The 20,978-nt window shown below is 44.1% G+C and overlaps 1 protein-coding gene across 1 annotated transcript; it reads left to right on the forward strand.

Moving 5' to 3' along the window:
* The first annotated feature begins 658 nt into the window (after positions 1-658).
* CTPS1 (CTP synthase 1) lies at positions 659-20,623 on the forward strand. Its single transcript, XM_075773965.1, has 19 exons — positions 659-808; positions 1,156-1,333; positions 1,789-1,959; positions 2,738-2,838; positions 4,033-4,149; positions 5,567-5,650; positions 5,895-5,975; positions 7,704-7,855; positions 9,168-9,300; positions 10,774-10,862; positions 11,773-11,867; positions 12,406-12,468; positions 13,324-13,367; positions 14,276-14,372; positions 14,636-14,691; positions 14,776-14,872; positions 15,173-15,317; positions 17,603-17,692; positions 19,205-20,623. The coding sequence occupies exons 1-18, from the start codon at positions 704-706 to the stop codon at positions 17,685-17,687; spliced, it is 1,893 nt and encodes a 630-aa protein (XP_075630080.1). The 5' UTR covers positions 659-703; the 3' UTR covers positions 17,688-17,692; positions 19,205-20,623.
* The last annotated feature ends 355 nt before the right edge of the window (positions 20,624-20,978 follow it).

The raw sequence follows: 20,978 nt of genomic DNA on the forward strand, positions 1-20,978 counted from the left end.
ACCCAACTACTGAGGACAAAACACCGGTCTACCAAAGATCAGGGCAACACTTCTTCTGGGCCAAACGGGCCTTCCCTCGCTCCTCCCCTCCCTTTGCTCGGGCGCATTCCTTTTCCTGCAAGAACCGCCTGACTGGGTCCCACTCACTGGTTGGAAAAGAGCACAAAAGTGATTGTAAAGAAACCTTTGTCTGATATTCTGAGTTCCTTTAAGTTCTGCTTCCCTAGCATACAAAAAGCGGCTGTCAGCAGCCAGTCTGAAGGGAGGCCGAATCCTCCTCCTCCTCCTGACAGGGCCAAACCTCCCCAGGCTCCCTTCTGTACTTCTCGAACCGCGCTCCGAAGCCACCGCAAGCTCTCCTGGGCCAAGCCCGAGGTCTGCAGCGCTGCAAGTCACCCACCCAGCTTCCCACGGAGCTGCTTCCCTCGCACCCAGCGGCGCTGGAGCCCCCATCCCTCAGGGGGTGGACGCACCTCCCAGGGAGACCTGCCAGATCCAGGACCCTCCGGCACCGGATCCCCGCCGCTGCCGGGCCCGATCCCGCCTCCCGCTGAGGCGCCGGTGCGCTGAGGGGCGGGGGGCGGGGCGGCCGTTACCAGGACCACGCCCCTCCCGCGCTGAAGCGCGGCGGCCTCCCCCTCCTCCCCCTACGGCGCAGGCGCGGTTCTCCCACGGCGCCTGCGCTTCGCCGCGCGCCGGCCTCATGCGCTTCCCCGCCGAGCCGGCTGGCAGCAGCGCCGCGCGCTCCGCTCCTCGCCCCGCCCGCCGCGCACCCTCCGCGTGCCGCCCCGGGCCCCGGCGGGCACAGGTGAGGGCGGGGGGCGCGGGCGGACGGGACCATGTGAGCAGGCGGGGGGGGGGGAACGACGGGGAGCGGGCGGGACCACGCGGAGGGGGGGGGGGGGTGCAGATGGTTCGGCGGGGGCCGCGCCTGCGGCGGGAATTGCTGGCGGGGGAGACGGGGGACCGGCCCTCTCTGAGAGGCGGGAATGGCGGGCGCTGACAGGGAGGGGTCTGGCGGGGGGTGGGCGCTGGCAGGGGAGGAATGGAGGGGGCGTCGCTGACAGAAATGGCGGGGCGCGGGGCTCCTCCAGGCAGCGGGTCCGTCCCTGCCTGCCCGGGGCAGAGCCCTCGCTGAGGCGGTGTGGGTGTCAGGCAGCGAGGCAGATGAAGTACATCCTGGTCACGGGCGGGGTGATCTCGGGCATCGGCAAGGGGATCATCGCCAGCAGCATCGGCACCATCCTCAAGTCCTGCGGGCTGCATGTCACCTCCATCAAGATCGACCCCTACATCAACATTGACGCTGGCACCTTCTCCCCGTACGAGCACGGTGAGTGGCCCCGCGGCGCCGAGCTGTCAGCGGGCGGCCGGCCCTGAGCTGGGCACCGGGGTCTCCCGGGTGGGTCCCGGGCTGGCTTTGCCTGGAGGGGAGCAGCTCCTTTGCGTGGCAGAAGGGTTTGCCTCTGGTCCTGCACGTAGGACCCGAAGCTGAGCCTGCCGGCAGTTTCTGGCTGACTGGTGGGGCTGATCGTGCCACCACAAACAGCAGAGATGAGCTCTGGTCTTTCATCACTGCTGCCTGGTCGGGGGGATTCGGTTCTCAGTGTAGTAGTCCTCTTTGTTATATAAGGCTTTTAGTTTTATTAGCCACTCCTAAGCTTGCTGTAGCAATCAAAGAAGGTGTTTCCTTACATTGAATTCTTCCAGCTGTCACAGGCAAAACCAGCAAATTGCTGATGCGGACTGTTTCCCGTTGACGTCTGTGCCTTTCTCTGTGTGCCGCAGGGGAGGTGTTTGTGCTGGATGATGGAGGGGAAGTGGACCTGGACCTTGGTAACTATGAGCGCTTCCTTGATATCCGACTCACCAAAGACAACAACCTGACTACTGGGAAGATCTACCAGTACGTCATCAACAAGGAGAGGAAGGGAGACTATCTTGGCAAAACTGTCCAAGGTGATGTGAAGCTTCATTTCTGACGCTTAGAAGTCTGTGTTTCTGTTCTGGTTCGATGCTTTTGTATTTCATCCTAGCTTAGGTCTTATATGCTGTCCTTGTGATGTTATTTGTTTGTGTTTTTAAAAGGGGAAGTAGAAGACACAGCAGTGCAGGTGTAGTGGTGCTGCCATACTGATTCAGGTTACTTGTAAGCTCCTCAAAAATTTCCAGTGGTCAGCAATGTGCTGCCTGTTGTTGGGACTGAATGCTGGACTTGAGTCCAGCTGTCTAACATAGCCAATAGTAAATGTGAACAGACTTCAGACTAGCACACCTGTGGATTGTTTCTTAGGTGGTTAAAGTGGTTATTGCTTTTGATAACTGTCATGTAATTGGAAAACCCAAAGGATCTTTGAGGATCAGACCAGTCCCTTCCCTTTGTAAGCGTCCTCCACAGCTGGTTTGGATAAGGACTTTTGCAGACAGTTTAAAACAGAGTAACTCTCTCTGCTTAAGCAAAGAACTGTTTGTACTTGAATCTTGCAGCTTAAAGGAAATGTTGCCTACATGTGTTTAAATTGAGGCAGGATTACATTTCCTGCCAAGGCACTTCTCTTGAAAATCGCAGCCAAGAATAATCACTTCAAAAATGCATACTTCTTTAAAGACGCAAATCAGTGCTGAAGTGATACGGGAAGCACTGGCTAGTTAGTTTCAGTAATTTGTTCTGTAATGAATTAGAGGGAGAAAAGCGCATGAGTTGTGGCTTTAACCCTTGCCTGGGTTTCTTTTTCAGTTGTTCCCCACATCACAGATGCTATACAGGAATGGGTAATGAGGCAGGCACGAATTCCTGTAGATGAAGATGGCATTGAACCCCAAGTTTGTGTGATTGAGGTTTGTAGCTCTGAAAGAAAAAAAATAGTTCTGCTTCTTGTATGGAGTAAACTGTATACTTATTTTGCACGGTAAAATTTTTTCACAGTAATGTTCAACTTTGCATGTTGATGAATTGGTTAAAAATCCCTCCTTGCTAGCCTCACTTAGTCGAATCTTTTGAATGCTCTGTGTCTGAATCCACATGTAGAAAGAGGTAGGTGTTGGACAGTTACATATCTGAGATGCTTTGCTCTCTTGTGTATTGTGAATTAGTCTATAGAATGAATTTTAGGTCTTGTAAGTATATACCAAAGCCTGAGTTAGTCATGCTGTGCCCTCTTCTTCCTTGGTGGGTGGAGGGAGGGTAGGTAAGTCAGCATCTGGGTGCAGTTGTGTTTCTTCCTTAGCGGTAAAGGGAGCCTTGGTGTGACTACCTCAGGCATAGACCTAGAAAAGTGAATGGCACAAGTTAGTGGTGACAAACCCATTCAGTTTCCTGTGTGCTGTATGGGCTATCCTGCTGCCAGAGGAGATGGAGCAGGGTGAAGATTCAGATGGTGCTGCCGAGTTGGCTGCAGGATATCCTAGCAGAGGAGAGAGGGAGCCTGCCAGAATGCCTGGGTCACGGTGACTTAGGACTCTCCCTGCAGTGTCCCTTGAGTGCCAATTTCTGTTCCAGGATTCATGAGCCTGGATTCTGAAGTACCCAGGAGGCATTATCTGACAACACGTGGGAGACTGTCAGTGCTCCAAAGAATGCCTTGTGTCTCTGTTCCTGCATGCGTCCAAAACTGCCCTATATAGTTACTAAAATTTAATAGAAATTTTGCTTCTCGGTGCCACCTAATGTTCATGGATGATAATTTTAACATCTAAATCTTTTCCCTGAAGAGCGAATAGAGGTAAAGCTAATGTCCCTGGAGAGGCGCTACCCATATAAGAAGTTGTTTTTCTTGTGGCTTTTTGATTTTTTGGGAAATCATGAAGGTAAAATAATAGTAGGTAGATGGGCGGCCGTGGAAGTAGTACCTACAACTGGGAAATCCTCGTGCTTTTCGTCTTGGTGTTGATGCTTCTTTAGGGAGTCAGAGGGAGGTGCTAGGGAGGTGTTTTAGTGTCCTTTTACGTATGTTTTAGTATGCTTTAGCGTACAAATTCAGTAAAACATGTTTTGGTCCTAACTTTAATTCTAAATGTCTTTGTGTTTTTTAGCTTGGTGGGACGGTAGGCGATATTGAAAGCATGCCTTTCATTGAAGCTTTCCGCCAGTTCCAGTTCAAAGCCAAAAGAGAGAATTTTTGTAACATTCATGTCAGTCTAGTTCCCCAGGTAAGGACCTAAAATGTTTTGGTGGTCAGGGGCTTCCCCAATTCAGAAGTTGCTTTCTAAATATGTCTTTCTGAAATGCTATAACTATAGGCTTTGTTATATTTGTATTTCTATATATAGAAACTTGTGGAAGAAATGCAGAGAATATATGGTTACATATTTTAAAAGGTTTGCAAGAACTGAACAGAAACTTATCACAGTGTGTAAACGTGTAATAGGAGTTGCAGCAAATGTAGCGTTGCATCTTTGACTACTGTTTTTCCCTGTGGAATTGTTTCCTAGCTTTCGCAGGTAAACTTGCTGTCTACAGCTGAAAACTTTCAGTTTCCCTTCATTTGCATAGCCTTTCATTTCTGCAAATCTCATATAAAATGCAGTGATGTAGCCAGATTTCACAGCCATTTGGACTTATTAACAAGATCAAATTCTAAGCTCTTCCTGGAGTTATTTAAGATTTCTGTTGCTGCCCCCCCCCCTTTTTTTTTCTTTCCTTCCCCAAGATTTACAGTAACTGTAGTTCATGAAATGGTTTAGGCTACTCTTGTAATTTCAAAGCATAATACTGTGTTTTGAAACATAATCTGGGTTTTTTTCCCTAGACAACATTTTTAATGTGTGTTTTGATGTTTGACATTAATTTCATAGACTCTGACTGCTGTGTAAGCCAGAACAATCTGAATGGCAGTTGCCCTTGGTTCAGAAATGCAATTAAGAAAAGGTGTTAGGAAGCAGTGCTGCAATAAGAATTGGTTAATTAGGAATCACAAAGAAAAACAACATATCCTTATGTGCCAAGCAGATGGGGTGAACTCCACTTAATATCAAAAGCACATGAAGGTGTTTTATGCCATATAATGCCTGATAAAACCTCATCTGTATTATCTGTTCTGCTTTTGGAGATAATTTATAATCTTAACCAAACAAAAAATCTGCTGAAAAAAATTCTTCCATGGTTATGTTAACAGTACTGGAGAGCATGAGTATTCCTTGTCTCGGAACTGGATTTGACAGAGCAACTCGATAGTTACTGGAGTGCAGATAGATCAGTCTTGGTTCTTCTCTCTCTTTCTTTCCTTTTCTGTCCAGGCTAGGTTACTTATGGAGAAAAAATCAGAAATATAAAAAATTAGGTATTTGGAGGGAGCAGTGGATTAAAACTTTCGGATTTCTGCTCTCTCATTCCCTCACTGTAATGCACACCTACTTACAGACCTGAACTCCGGTTTCTGCTGGTTGCTTTCAGTCTTTGAGATTAACATGATAGTGTACAGGGGTATTTAAAATTCATGTGAATTGTCTAAGAACTGGGTCAAAGTTTTTACAAGATGAATGGGGTGGAGAGTCCCGATTAGCCTAATGAATCATTGCTATATGTCATCATAATTTGATATACCAAATTCTGCTCTTCTCTGACCAGCCAAGCTCTACAGGAGAGCAGAAGACTAAACCCACCCAAAACAGTGTTCGTGAACTCAGAGGTCTTGGTCTCTCACCAGATCTGGTAAGTTTGTTACATGGCTTTGGATTTGAAAATGCAGTACTGGCATGTTGCAATGACATTCTAGTCTAAATAATGCTTAGGTTGAGAGTTCTTGTATATTAGTAATAAGTAAAAGTATCATGGGTTTTTCCCGCCCCCCCCACGTCACAGAGACTGCAGAAAGACAGCTTTTTCAGGGGTTTGTTGTACGAATGTCTCAGTACTTCTGTTTTGCTTCACAACCTTGACGTTGCTGTTCTGTTAGATTGTTTGCAGGTGCTCCACTCCATTGGATACCTCAGTAAAAGAAAAGATTTCCATGTTCTGTCATGTTGAACCAGAGCAGGTAAAGATTGCTGTCTGCACTCCCTTGCAATAAATATTCTAACTATTTGTCAAATGCTGAGTGGAGTTTTATCTGAGTGTAGCATTTTTGTGTTTTAGCTGTGTCTTTTGTTAGCTGCATAATTTATTTGGTGCTTTGTCTTTTACCTACCTTCCTTACACATGTAACCGTTGCAAAAATAGTTCTTTTTATGCCAGCGCACAGGCTTTCTTATAAGGTAGTTAGCATAAGCTTAGAGAATTCTATGGAATCCAAGGTATTTTCTCGATAGCTAGTTTTGACCTTAGTTATTCTTCCACGTTCCTTCTGTGAATACAGAAGAATGAGGTTTTTCAGTGTTAGAGGCCAAAGAGTAGTTGCCTAAAATTAGGTTTAAAGGATACCTGAATGCATTTCAAAGAATACATGAATGTACGCTGCTTTTCTCACGATATTATTTTTCTGCTCAACATTGCATGAGGAGGGATTGCTCAGAAAAATTGAAATGGTATTTGAGAGAAGCATTGCTTCACTTGAATGTTATGTGATATACAAAAATTCCACATTAGCATGATTCTTTTTATACTGAGACTTCTCTGCATAGCATAGTCTGAGGTAGACCTTGGAAAATAATCAGTCCGTAGGCTAAATATTACCAATTTGCAATCCAGCCGGAGCATGAAAAACTTTGTTGTTGTGAAAGACTGAGTATCACTTCACAATTCCAGGTTCTGCCAAGTCATCTTTGATAACTTTCTATACAACATGATCAGACTGAGTTGTGTAGTTTCACGTATTACATGCAAAATTAGCTGCCAATAATACTGATCTGTCAGCAGTACAGTATCTGCCTCGTGTTGGTCAGGAATTGAAAGTTGGCTCTTGTCAGTCACTTTCCAGGAAGTTTAGTGCAGTTTTACATAGCTGTCTCTCTGGCTGCAGTTGCACTTGAATTGAGACGTAAGTGCTGTTGACTATAAAGGAGGAGAATTTGCATCCTAGGGGGTTTTACTGGTGCAGTGTTGAACTCAGCTTTCATTTGAGTCAGGAGAAACGAGGCTTTAAAAATAGTTGTGCCAGTATATTTTTGATCCTTAAAGTACAGTCCCATTTCTGATGGACAGGTGACAGTTGTCCAGAGCCATCTTTCCTTTCTGTGGAAGCCCGTTTTGTTGAACTAGAACCACTGGCGTAGATACACCTCATTGACCTAAGAGTTCTTTGCTCATAGTTGTTTAATCCTAAATTTGATGAAGGAAAATTTATTGCTGTGTTGAGATCACAGATTTCCCTGGGCTTTAATCAAACTGGGAACCCTGGTTAAGAATGACAGTGGTGGGAAATGGGGAAGCTGGCCTTATGGGCAGTTTAACCATAGTTTCCGTTAGGATTCCCAAGAAGCTGTATCACAGAAGTCTCTTTGCAGTGTTCTTTGAACTTTGATATGCACTTGCATGACTTGCATAGCAGCTGACTGTCTTACTGCTAGGTTATCGTGTTCTAGCCCTTCCCAAGGAGCTCCAGTGAGCAGTAATCTCTGGGAAGTGTTGACGGATGACCTTTTCAAGTATGTGGAAACTACTGCTAAGCTATTCATATGTTGTTATGTTGTTCAACAGATGTTATTTCCTGGAAGTTTATGTGGTCATATGGGTGTCTGCTAGAGATAGCAGCTCTCTGAATATCTGTCTAAAAATAATTGCAGAGTCACTTAGATCTGGTTTAATGACACTCATATTTTATGAACAGGTCATCTGTGTTCATGATGTCTCTTCTATCTACCGGGTTCCTCTGTTGTTAGAGGAGCAGGGAGTTGTTGACTACTTCAGACACAGGCTTGACCTTCCCATTGAGAGGCAGCCCAGGAGGATGCTCATGAAATGGAAGGAAATGGCTGACAGGTGAGCTGCACTGCTGGGCGTAGTTTGAATTAAGACTCCAGATTAGTTTCTTTTCTTGGTCGTTGGTTATTAGATGACAAGTGTGATTTCATGCTCCTCGAGTGTTCTCATGTGGTCAATTTTTTTCTTTCTTTTTTTTAACTACAAAAATTCATTTTCTTCCTGGATGTTTAACTGTTAAAAAAAATCCTTCAACATGAGGATCCTGTAAGATAATATTATTGAGCTCCATATCTTGTGTTGGTAGTGTACTATGTCAAAACTAGTTTGAAGTAATTAAAAGGTGGACTGCTCTGCCCTCCCTTTTTATACAAAAAACCCAGTGATGTTACAAAGTGGTGAAATCCTTTTGTAGGCATATGTAGGAGTCATCAGGAGCGTCAATAAAAATGTATCTTTTGAGTGTGCTTTCAAGCAAGTGAAACAACTGTTTGGTAACTGTTCTGTCTGAGACTCCTAGGACGTTTGTTTGGTGTGGGGTTGTTTGTTTGTTTGTTTTTCTTGTGAGGCATAGACTTCATGTTTGTGGGGAAATAGTGAATTGAATTAGTTCATTTGGTATTCAGCCCCTTTCTGAAGCCTCAGATATGTTTGTCCTTAAATTAATTTTCAAGATCTAGATGTTTCCCTTTATATGCACAACACAAACCACCATTGTCAAGAACATTTTCTTTTGACAGGGAAAACCCTTGGTAACCAGCTTGGTTGAAGGTACTTAGCGATTTTGAAATAAACTTTAAACAATCTCTCTGCTGTAGCCAGGAATGCCAGATAAATCTCATGCTGCCAGATGCTGGGGATTGAAAGTGTAGGCAGTACGACTGCAGGACTCTAGAAGTCCTTTCTGTATTTCTAGGTGCTGAAGTGAACTCAGTCAGAAGCAGCGTGGGAAGATGCTGTGCAGTGTAAACATATGCAGAGTTGTGCTTTGATCCTCTCTCCTAATAGTTTACTTCAGACTTTGAATCTAATACAACTCCCTGAAAAGACAGTTTGGATCAACTCAAAATGGTTTTCAGCATAAGGAGTGAAAAGTTAATTTATACATGACTTTCTGCAGCTCTTTTTCTCTGTCATTGTTTTGGGTTTTTGTTTTGTGTGGTTTTTTTTTTTCCTGCCTTCTATTCTTGCTTTGATGTTTCTAAGTCATAATTGCTAAAAAAGGTCATCTCTTCCGAAGTCATCATCTCTCTAGTTGGACAGACTTTCAAGAGCCCAATTGTTTATATTACTTAAAAGCTGAATAGAATGTGATTCTTGCCCTCATTTCCTGTTAATGACGAAATAACCCTTGTGTTTTGATTTTGTTTAGGTATGACCGTCTCCTTGAAACATGTTCCATTGCGCTTGTTGGCAAATACACCAAGTTTTCAGATTCCTACGCATCTGTCATTAAAGCACTGGAGCATTCTGCACTGGCTATTAACCACAAACTTGACATTAAGGTAGGGGGGTGTGTGTGTAAAAATTCCCTCCCCTCATACTCCTTCCACCTACAGTGCGACCCATCTTAATTAAGCTTTTCACAAACCCTTAGACAGTAAAGGAGAGGTGATTCAGCCAGTAAACTTTAAATTGGTCCTTGAATTACAGCATCAAAACATCTGTTGTCAGGCATAAAACAGCTTCAAAGCAAACCAGCCTTTCATCCTGTAAGTTACACAAGGTGTCTGTGTAACTGATGGAAACTCTTCAGCACTCAGTGTTGCATGCTGAACTGTGATAAAGCAGTAGATATATTTGAGGAGGGCATTGTTTGCTTTGATTTCTCTGACAGTTGTTGAAAGTGATCTTTTTTTTTTTTTTTTGTTAGGGTTGTTGCTGTTATTCTTGTGGCACTCAGAGGTTTTATAATGCTTCTGCCTCAGACTTTATTAAGGTTTTAATGCTGGTTTGGCTCCACAGGTGCTTTTAAGGGTCTTGGTTGTAGCTAGATGCTCTGAAGAGGTGAAAAAAATATCTTATGTCAGAAATTTTACTTTAAATATAATTTTTAAATGTCCAGCGGTTTCATGATGCTGGTGAGTCATGGAAATAGGTACTTGCTTTATATAGCATTGTTCTATGTTTTGGGTTACCTTTCGACTTACAAATCAGTAGAGGAGAAAAGAAAACCACTAAGACTGGAGAAGGGTAAACCCTGTGCATGCATCTATGGGTAGTTCCTGACACAGCTGTATTTGTACATTTCAGGAGGGGAATGGGATCTGTGAGTTCTCTGCATGGAGATCTTATGCTAGGTTCAAGAATGGTTTAGTAGTATTCCAGACTTTTTTAAAAAAAAAAGAAGAAAAAAAAGAAAAGCCCAAGACATAAATGGTTGTTTGAAAGGGTAAGCAGACTGCCAGGATGTTCAGAAGTTCAGAGATACTGGAATACTGGAGATGAGAAACTGGAAAATCTGCAGTTTTTTCCATATGTAACATTGGTCACAGCATCCTTTAATTTCAGCAGCCTGTGTTTCACCGTATCCTATTTGTTCTTCAGTCTCTTTTGAAGATTAATTGATGTATATTTGATAAGATAGCGATACAGTCTTTTCTCGCTGTGTGGTTGTTTCTGTCTGCATAGCCCTGTGTTCCCATCTCGCTGTGCTCTGTTAAGACTTCACATTTAATGGGTCTGGGGCTTATGGGCATCAACTTCATTTATGTGGCAGCAGAGCTGCAGAGAAGGGAAGATACAAAAAACATGGCTTCTGTTTGTGCATCAGTAGTATGATGGTGCTGGAAAGCAGTTTCGTTGACTAGCAGACAGGAAATCAGCTCAGAAAAAACATAAGCAAGTGTCTAATAGGAAACAAATCCAGAGCTATCGAGGAGGGATGATGATATCTTAATTTAACGAGAATTAAGGAGACCCCATATTTACACTCTTGTGGCAGTATCTCATCATCTTTTTTTTGGATTTCTTCCCAGTATATTGACTCTGCTGACTTGGAGCCAGATACTCTGCAGGAAGAACCTGTCCGATACCATGAAGCATGGCAGAAGCTGTGTGGTGCTGAGTAAGACTCTTACGCTCTGGCCATTTCTTTGGAGCATGTCTGGTAAACTTGCTGCTATTGACAGTTTTGGAATTAAGAGCCTCACTGGAGACTGTTTTCTGAGGCACCATACCAGCACACTCTGACATTGCCCCAAATACCTCTCAGTGAAATTCAGGATAAGATGTAAAATGGAGAATTGTTAAATAAGTGAGTTTATGAAAGGCAGCAGTAGGGGAGATGATCATGCAGATGAGGATATGCACAGGCTTAGCGGGGAAACTGGGTGAGAGGAAATAAGGGGAACGGATAGGTACTGGCAAAGGCTGTTAAAGCCGGAGAGGATGGAAGGTGTGAATGTGCTATAAAGTTTTTCAGGAAGAAAGTGTGAGAAGGGGACAAAGCATTAGGATGCAGAGGAGTGCCAAGAGTTAGCTCAGAAAACAAGAACAAGTGGGGCTCATTAGCCCTGACGGAAGCAGGCTTTGGGTGCTACCAGGAGAAGGAAGAATTTCCTGCAGAATTTGGTGTCCTTGTTCTTGCAGTAAGTACAGTGTGATGGCGCAGCCAGCGGCTTCCTCAGCATGGGCCTGGCTGGGTGGTAAATTTGCAAACACGTTTGGCGCAGAGCATGTGCGTCATGCAATATGAACCATTCTAATGAACCTGCATTGTATTGGGGATTTCTCAGGAAGGTAAAATGTGCATTTATAAAATGTTTCCCTGAAAATTCTGTGACATTTTATGTGACGACTCGTGAAATCCTATGGAAACTGCTGCAGACAGGCTTTGTCACATAGGGCACTTTAAAGTACTTTTCAGGAGTGAGGTCTTGCAAGCCCAAGATTTTATGGGAGAGAGGTGGTTATGTGGTTGGGGAGAGCCATGCTGGTGAGCCTCGTGTGAATGGAATCTTTTCATCCTCATGCAGTGGAGTTCTGGTTCCTGGTGGATTTGGTGTTCGAGGGACAGAAGGCAAAATTCAAGCTATTTCCTGGGCAAGAAAACAGAAAAAACCCTTCTTAGGTGAGAAGCATGTTCATCCGTAAGAGGAAATGAAGGAGGTTGAATAACAGCCTAACTGGTCTGCAGCAAGAGCTTTACTGAGTTTCATTAGTATTTAGAATGTACAATTTTGAAGATAATTGGCTGAGGAAGGCAATGATCTATGCTCTGCTTAACCAGGTAATTCAGCCGTCTGTAGTTGGCTCTGAAGTGGTCAGGGCTGGCTGGAATGTGATGACATGGAGTCTCTACGAGGGGGTAGGAGTCTCGGAGGAAGTTTCGGAGGAGGCTGTGGTGATCTTGGCATGAGGAAATATGTGACTGCATTTAAACGAAATGGCAAGAGACTGGACACATGTGAGCAGAGTGGATGGAGGAGGGAGGGGTGGAGTAAAACTTGTCAGAACTACTTGGTACAGGGTGAAGAGACCCCTAAATCCAAGTCAGAGGAAAACCTGGATGAGACAGACCTTTGACTCGGGACTGCTCTGTGAAGGTGTGTGTGCTCTGCAGTGGTCCTTGTCCTGACTTGCTCTGTGTTCTGCCTTGCCTTCTGCAGGAGTTTGTTTGGGAATGCAGTTAGCAGTTGTGGAGTTTGCACGCAGTGTTCTTGGTTGGCAAGGTAATTGCACAAAACACTTCCTGGGTTTTGGTCATTTCTTTGATTGCTTGAGTAATACCTGTAATTTTTAATTTTTTATTGATAGGTAGATTTAATTTTTTTTCTAGGCCTGTAAAATTCCCCATCTCCTTTGCTAAGGAGAAGGGAAAAAGAACTATTTCCTTATCCTATTGAAATAAAAATCAATGGAGTAGGGCATGCTTATAATGACAGAAAACTTTCTATTGCTTAGAGTGAGGTTCGGCTCCTGAATGAAACACCTAAGTAGAGTTGTGCCTGTGTGTGCTTGACATCCTAAATTCCCATTATAGCCAGAGGGAGTGAAGACCAAAAAGCAATTCAGCTGACAAGGCATTTGCACCTACTTCAGTGAGTTGAATTGCTTTCTGGGCTCCAGAGCTTGAACTGACTAGGTCCCTGTTGTCAAAAATCCCTGTACAGAGTGCTAATTTTAGTTTCTCAGCCTGATTCTGAGTGTCACTAGTAGTGAAGGTAAGGGAAAATGTATTTCTGAGTATTTTTGTTCCCTTCCCTCTCCCTGGCTTTATTTAAAATATTCTAAGCTATTGAATGTATGCTTTTCCTGAATGACCCTCACTTTCATCACTGATGGAACTAGACTGGTTGCCCTAAGGTTGCAACCTCTAGGCAGTCTCAGAAATTCCTATCAAACAGGGCTGACAGAGTCCTGTTTCTGCTCTCTGGGGCTGAGCTGGCAGCTCTGTGCTGGTGAGCAGCTCAGCACAGTTAAGGTTGATGCTCCAGAAGCATGGGGATGAGACACAGTACCTGTACCTGGGGGAGGTCCTGTAAGTGCATGTCATGGTCTGAGGGATTTCGTGTTTCTAATTGCAGATGCTAACTCGACAGAATTTGACCCCAAAACTGCTCATCCAGTGGTGAGTTTATGGCGACTTGCCTGTAATATCCCTACTGTGCTAGACTTCTCTGCACCTACCTCTTGGTACAGTTAAGAGCTTGTAGCTTTTAAGTCTGTTTTCCATCTTTTACTAATTTGAAAAGAAATGTCTTTGCCTAGTTAACTGTGGCAGTTGCTTTTTCGTAGAAGATGAAGTGCTTATTATAGGTGAAACACTGATTACTGGTTTTTTTTATATTTTTAATTACACTTTTTCATAAAACAAGGTGTTTTCTAAGGTAAAAGGTTCTTAAAGCGCAGCTTGAAAGCTAACTGATTTCACAGAGTAAATGATTTGATGATATCCAGATTCCACTGCATAATTGTGATCTCAGAAATTAACATAGGCAGACATGAATTCCTTGGAACACTTGTGGACAGGTTTCTGAACCTGCATTTCTCAGACTGCATGCTCTGTGTGCCTTGTCCAGGGTCCAGCATAATGATTGGCCTCAGCTATAATCTAAAGTGCTACTCAAAAGAAAAAAGTTTTCAAAAAAATAGCTTATGAAGGTATTTATCACAGTGTAAGCGATTCTGATTTGGGGATTTTGTTTCTGTTGCTTGTTTGTTTGTTTAACACTTAGGTCAGTAAATAGCGCAGTATTACTGCGTGGGATCTATGTAAGCTTTCACTGAGATCGTTTCCTATGCAAGAGCTTCTGGAATACCCCCAAACCTTCTGTATGTTCTGTACAGCCTTTATTGGAATAACTCAACTAACTAATCTAGTTTTGTTGGTCTGCCTTGTCAAGACAATGTTCCTTGGGGTGCTTTGCTTGTTTTCTGTATGGATGTTGGTTTTTTTCCCCTTTTAATGTTTCAGAGTCTCCCTGAGACTGTTATTCCTCCCTCATTCTCACCTCCCTCTCTGAATGCTTCTCGCAGGTCATAGACATGCCGGAACATAATCCTGGACAAATGGGTGGGACCATGAGGCTTGGCAAGAGAAGAACGCTGTTCCAAACCAAGAATTCAATCATGAGTAAGGCATTTCTTACCTCTTTTGGAAGTGTTTCCTGGGAATGAGATGCATATATGGGGAAGAGAGACTTGGGAATGTTAAACCATCCTTGAATGGCTGGTGTTTGCAGACTTTGTTCTGGTAGTGAAATGGAAATTCATCGAATTTGGTCCCCTCGAGAAGCAGCAGATTCCGATGGATGCTGTTCATATGAACTTGCTAAAACTTGGCATCACGTGAACTGTTTGGTATTTGCTCTAAGAAGTGTCATCCTTTTGGTGTAGGGAAGCTGTACGGAGATCATGATTTCTTGGAAGAGAGACATAGACACAGATTTGAGGTAAAAATGCTATTGTAGGTTTTGAGCTTTTTTGTGTAATCCAAACACAAGAGATCACGGGTTTTCTTGCTTCTGGTCTTCTAGGTCAATCCAGAATTGAAAAAGTGTTTTGAAGAGCAAGGTCTGAAGTTTGTAGGCCAGGATGAGGAGGGAGAGCGAATGGAAGTGGTTGAGCTGGAAGGTAAGTACTTAAGCAATTAGTTTGTGGGTGTAGGTACTTACAAGGGAAAGTGTGCAAAGGGTAGTTGAGCAGGTTTTTGTGTGGGACCAGTCCAGGCACTCTCAGAATGATTCCATCCATAAAATTACATTAAAAAAAAAATAAAATCCCATGTGCCTGTCTTATTTAGGGACAAAAGGCAGGATAGAAATGACATTTCTTCCCCATCATCAGGGCTTCAATGTGATCAGCACATTCAGCAGCAGTTCAGCCACAGGCTTAAGAGATCTGACGTTAATATTTTCTGATTCTTTCTCTTAGAGCATCCTTTCTTCGTTGGTGTTCAGTATCACCCTGAGTTCCTCTCTAGACCAATTAAGCCATCTCCCCCATATTTTGGCCTCCTCTTGGCATCTGCAGGAAGACTCACACATTATCTACAAAAGGGCTGCAGGCTCTCGCCCAGGTAGGTTGAAGGAAGACGCCAGTCAGACCTTTCACAAGGCAGTGCTTCTTCCTATGGGATAAACTGGAGAATCCTCTTGGTACAAAGTTACTGCGGGGTGACGAGGGGGTATTGGCAGCACCTCTTTTTCCACTCTTTGAAACCTCTTGTCCTGCATTTTAAGATTGACTGTAGTGCCTTAGAGCTGTCCCACAGTGAGGCCCTGACTTGAGGGAGAGGTAACTGCAGTCTTGTGTTGCCAGTCAGAGGTGTTTGAGGAAACTGCAGCTCTCAGATGTTCAGAGACCTCGTGGGGTTTCCCCACATTCCTTGTACGGGGTCCTAGCTACAGGCTGGTCCTTAAGAAACTTGTTCCTGCTGCTGATTTAAAGAATGGGCCCTGGTGGTTGCAGCTTAATTTTTTTTTTTTTTCCCCTCTGCTGACTTAAGCTTTCTTTTGTCTCAATTTGCAAATCAACTAATGTTCTGGGTGGACTTAATGGTGTGTTTACTTCCTTCTCCTGCTCCCTAACACCCTGCAGTTCTGCTCAGCAGTCATGGCAATATGCAACAAATAAACGTCACTTTGATAGTGACCCATTTTCCTCCTTATAGAGGAGAACACAGAAGGTTTGCCTGTGCAGCTGGAGTGCTAACATGCACTAAACAAATAAACCCAAACTAAATGCAAAAAAGAAATAGCAGTGAATGTATTAAACTAAAGCAATGAAAAAAGCAAAGTATTGGCCTTTCTGGGTTGTGCTGCGATGCAGCTATACCACAGGAATTCCTGTGTCAATGTCTGGAGAACGGCTGTCAGTTGTGCTCTGACTGATCTGCTCTGAAGAGTGTTTCTGTGTGAAGATGCTTCACTTCAATGTTTCCAAGGGTTGAGGGATCTTTTAATTTCCTGGTTTTGCACATTTGAGTTTTAAATGGCCTCTCACAGCAGGGGAGCTGAAGTTTGCTCTGTACTGTAGCATCCTAGGTGAGTATTATCTACTGTTGGAGTCTTTTGTGATTGTGATCACAAATTGTTTTACAGTTAGCATATAATCTAAAATACTGGTGGCAGTTACAGCCCAGCCTGTACTCCTTTTTATTCCTGTGCTCTCGTAACTTTTATCATGTGTTCAGGTAAGTCTCATCATAGCACTCTCTTGAGGTTTGCCAGTGACCCCAAGCCAGGGGGAACAGACTTTACGCTTGAGGACGGGACCACTGTTTGGAGGGACCTGGGCTGGAGGAGTGGGCCAGCAGGAACCTGAGAGGTTTAACAAGGACAAATGCAGAGTCCTGCATCTAGGAACCCCTTGCAGTGACACAGGCTGGGGAAGGGGCAGCTGGGGGGCGGCTCTGCTGAGGTCTTGGTGAACAGCAAACTGAAAATGAACCAGCAGCGTGCGCTGGCAGCAGAGGAAGGTCGAACAGCAGCCTGGGGTGTATGAGTAAGAGCACAGCCAGCAGATAGGAGTGATTATGTCTCTTGACTTGGCATTTGTTAGACCACATCTGGAATATTCGCTGCAGTTTGGGGTTGCTAGTACAAGTAAAACATCAGTAAAGTGGAGACTAGTGGAGGGCCACTAAGAAGGTCAGGAGGTTGGAGTACTTGCACAGTGAGTAGAGACGGAAGGAGCTGGGCTTGTTCGGCCTGGAGAAGGGAAGACTTTATCAGGGACCTAAGAGCAGCTGCAGCACCTACAAAACTGTTATCAAGAAGATGAAAACAGGATCTTTGCAGAAGTGTATGGTGGGAGGATGAGAGACAAGGGGCATAAATTGAAATAAGAGAAGTTCTGACTGGATATAAGGAAAATCTCACCATTAGGCCAGTCGCGCGTTGGTGCAAGTTGCCCAGAAAGGCTGCGCAGTCTCCGTCTTTGGAGAATTTTGGAATGTGACTGGATAAAGCCCCGAGCAGCCATGACTGATGTGCTCTTTGTCCCTGTGGTGTAACTGTCCTGAGGTCCCTTCTGATCTGAATTATTTTGTGATTCTGAACAAGCTGTTTAATGGTTTCAAGGCAATCAGCTGTTACTGGGAAGCTGAAATAGAATGGCTTATGGGTGATTAAGCAGTCTCCTATTTCCTATTTAATGAAATTCCTTTAGAATAACTTTGCCTTATCAAATGCCTATTATATATATAATCATTTTAATTCACAAACCTTAAAACTGATGATGACTCAGCCCTATTTCCAAAGGGACAGCTACACTAGGAATTTTGTGTGCTCTGCTTTTCAACCTCAGCTAGCAGTACTTACTACCAAACCCCACTAACTAAAATCTCTCTGAATTCTGCAGGGATACCTACAGTGATAGAAGTGGCAGCAGCTCGCCTGACCTGGAGATAACAGAGCTGAAGTTTCCATCAGTAAATCATGACTGATTCTGGTAACTTTAATGACCTCAACATCTTCCTTTACGGAAAAACCTCCTTGCCCAGTCTTTCCTCCTGGCATCTGAATGTTTCACATCAGTTGGCAGAAAACTGACACACCATGAAAAGTGGTGGTGCTCACATACGTGTTCCAGCTGTGCTGAGGGATGCATAATACCTCATGTCTGTGTAACAGATGTGGGGGGGTGTTTCCTTAGCAAATTGACACATAATAAAGTATAAAAATACATGCAGGAGTTTGAGATTAAATTCAAATAAAGAAAGCACAAATCTAGCACACATTGCTGAAAATGGAGGCAAAGCTGAGCAAGGGGTTACTGGATTTAGAAAGTTTAGCGTTTTGGGAGCAATATCTCACCTTTGCCAAAACACTTTTGAAATTGTCGTTCTCTCCATCTCTTGAGACAGTGAGTTTCTCTGTCAAACCAGTGGGCTTGAGCTCTGAATTGTAATAGCTGCTGCAGATGTTATGTGGATGCAAAAATTGGAAGTATATAATCCAGTCTTGGGGGGGGGGGCACTAAAACCCTATCATTCAGACTTCACTAGCAAAAAAGGTAGACTTAATTTTTAAATGAGTTCTCCCTTGGTGCAGTAGGTGATTGTGGATGTAACACTTTCTCCCAGTGTTCTGGCTGGCTTTGTGTGGTATTTTTGGAGAAGTTCAGCAGCATTTGTGCACACGCATGTCAAGTGAGAGCAGGGGTTTATTGTTGAATGCCAGGGGACCAAGGATGTCCAACTCTTTTTTTCCTCCCCCCTCCCTTCATATAACAGACACTTCCAAAGGTGGAAATGAGTGTTAGCCCGCGTCTAGCACAGAAGTGCTTCCCCATCCCTGGTCACGGGACTGGGCCTTTGTGGTGCTGAAGATACTGGAATCGCTAGGTGTTGGGTTGTTCCAGATCTGGTTGGCAGCAAACTAAAAGCTGAATAGTCCTCTCTAGATTTTTTTTTTTTTTTAATCGTCCTGAAGATACGCTGAACCTTTGGCTTGCTGACAGTATCCAGAGTGCTCCCTAATGTGAGAAGTCTGGTGCTGCACTGATAGCCGACAGCATGGAGGCTTGTCCCGAATGGAGAAGTTGTAGAGAAAGTGACACTGGCACATGTGGTGTGTCCGCTGCCTGGCTGGCTGGTACACCTCTCACTCAACTCTCTCTGAATAGCTGCATCATGAAGATTTTCCTTTGGTACCAGGCAGTGCTGGGAAGGGCATGAAGTTAATTCTTAGTTTACAGTGCTCACTCCCTACGTTTTACTGAACCATCAACTTGTAGAAGGCGCTTGCTTTCTTAGAGATGTAATACTCTAGTCTTGGTGCTGCTGTAGTGCCCCTATAAAACCAACAGACTACTTGTATCTGGGGAAGAGGAGTGTTGTCAGGTCCATGTGTTGTGTTTGTCTGGGGTGACGTATGTAAGACTCAGACTTCAGCGTGCTGTGCAATTCTAGCTCTTCTCTGTCAGTAATTCCTGCTCCTTTTTCTTTCTCTCTTTCTCCAGATGTGTCTTTGCTGAAGAGAAGAGTCTTCATTAGATTTTCCAGGCATTCTTACAGCAATAGCTTGAACACTGTCAGCTTTGGGCTTTCTTAAGTTATGGTTTTATAATTTTCGTTATGAAATCCTGTCCCTTTATTTCTTCTTCTATACATTTATTTTCGGTGTAGATTCTCTTTATTTCTGGAGGAAAGCTCATCACAGCACATGCATCTCTAGACTTTCTTCATTTAGCACCATCTTGAAGATAAAAAGCAAATTCGGGTATGGGATTTGATGTGTTGGGGAGAATCCAGTTGCACACTTCCTTCCCTAATGCGTGGCAACACCGGCATGAGTTTGTATGAGACATGGACAGCTGAGCAGCTTTCTCCAGCCTTTCTGCTCCCTCAGCAGTCTTTATTACTTAATGGTGAAATTACGTGGTTGACTAGATTTTGGGGCCTCACTCAATTCTTGAGCTGTGCTGTGCTGCAGAGGATGAGTCTGTTCAGCTTTATGCAGCTTTCCTTTGGCAGGGGGTGGGATGTTTTGTTATTTTTTGGGGGTTTTTTGAGGTTTTTTTCAATAGTATTTAAAGCATTTGGCACTGGTGGTTTTGGTGCATTCATTGCTGGCAATGAACTTTTAACCAGGAAAATCTTCCTGGAATAGAGTTAACCTGGAGCATGATCAGCTCTAACTGACATGTCACTCTGCAGGGATATGAATCACTTGGATCGGGGAGGGGGGGCATGGGGGGAGCGGGCAGGGGAAGAAGCAAAAAACTGTCAGGAAAGCCCCCTGTTGCCTCAAACGAGGCGGAACTTTAGCCCTTTCTATGCCAGTGTTTGCTGGTGCTGCTTCTTGGGCTGGGAAATTGCAACTCCTTGCATCAAGGGGAGGTACAGAAGAGACACAAGTGACCTACTTTCAGATGCTGCCTTTTAACAGCTCCCATCGTGATTTGCCTTGGACTGAACAGTTCATGGTGCTTGCTTTCGTTGGTTGGAATTGGAGCCTTCCGTTGCCTTCTTTTATACGGCGGAGCCATGCATCCCGCGCTCGATGCAATACAGAAGTGCTGTTTCCTGAGGGAGGGGCTTCACAATTTGCCTGCGGTGTTCCTTGGTTCAGTTGGTAGATGTGTGCTGTCCCGCGGTGACAAGCTCAGCTTTGCAGTCCTGGGGTGGGAAATGCACTTGCTTTTTTTTTTTTTTTTTTTTTTCCTGCCTCTTGCTGCAGTGTAAGCAACACAGTTCTTGGTCTTTGGAAATTCAGAAGAAAGGAAGAAAGTGTCTCAGTTGTGTGAGGTGTTTTTTGTTCGGAACCCTTCAGTTCATTAAAGTTTGGAGGGGGCTGCACGTCTTCAGTCTGGCTGACTACTAATGCCTGTGTTGTCTGATGCCAAACTTAATTAAACACTGTCCTGTCTCATCTTAAATGATCTTTTCCACAGCCCTTCTTGCTTTATTCCTCAATTACATTAAATCTACGCCGTAAAGCTGCTTTTAGCCAGGAAAGCTTTGAGCATTCTTTGTGTGTGCCAATTACAACAGTTCTGCAAAAAATGATCAAGCGTGTTGGGATGCTCTGTGTACTTGAACAAACACTGGTGGTGAAAGGGCTGGTCCTCTGGCAGGGTGAGATCATTCTTACTGTAGCACAACGTTGTTTTCTTTCTCCTGAAATGTTTTTGTTTTGGCCAGAACTGTGCAACTGACTCAAGCATTTAATGACTATTTGTAATAAAATGAATAAGTAGCCAAGAGTTTGCTACACTGCTTCCATAGCTCAGA

This window comes from Balearica regulorum, chromosome 22, assembly GCF_011004875.1.
Source record: "Balearica regulorum gibbericeps isolate bBalReg1 chromosome 22, bBalReg1.pri, whole genome shotgun sequence".
NCBI lineage: Eukaryota > Metazoa > Chordata > Aves > Gruiformes > Gruidae > Balearica > Balearica regulorum.

Excerpts from the sequence above, each read along its gene's own strand:
- CTPS1 (XM_075773965.1), top strand. The coding sequence starts at position 704 with ATGCGCTTCCCCGCCGAGCCGGCTGGCAGCAGCGCCGCGCGCTCCGCT. Across the intron at positions 2,839-4,032 it reads CCCAAGTTTGTGTGATTGAG|CTTGGTGGGACGGTAGGCGA; the intron begins GTTTGTAGCTCT and ends TGTGTTTTTTAG. Across the intron at positions 14,873-15,172 it reads GGAAGTGGTTGAGCTGGAAG|AGCATCCTTTCTTCGTTGGT; the intron begins GTAAGTACTTAA and ends TCTTTCTCTTAG.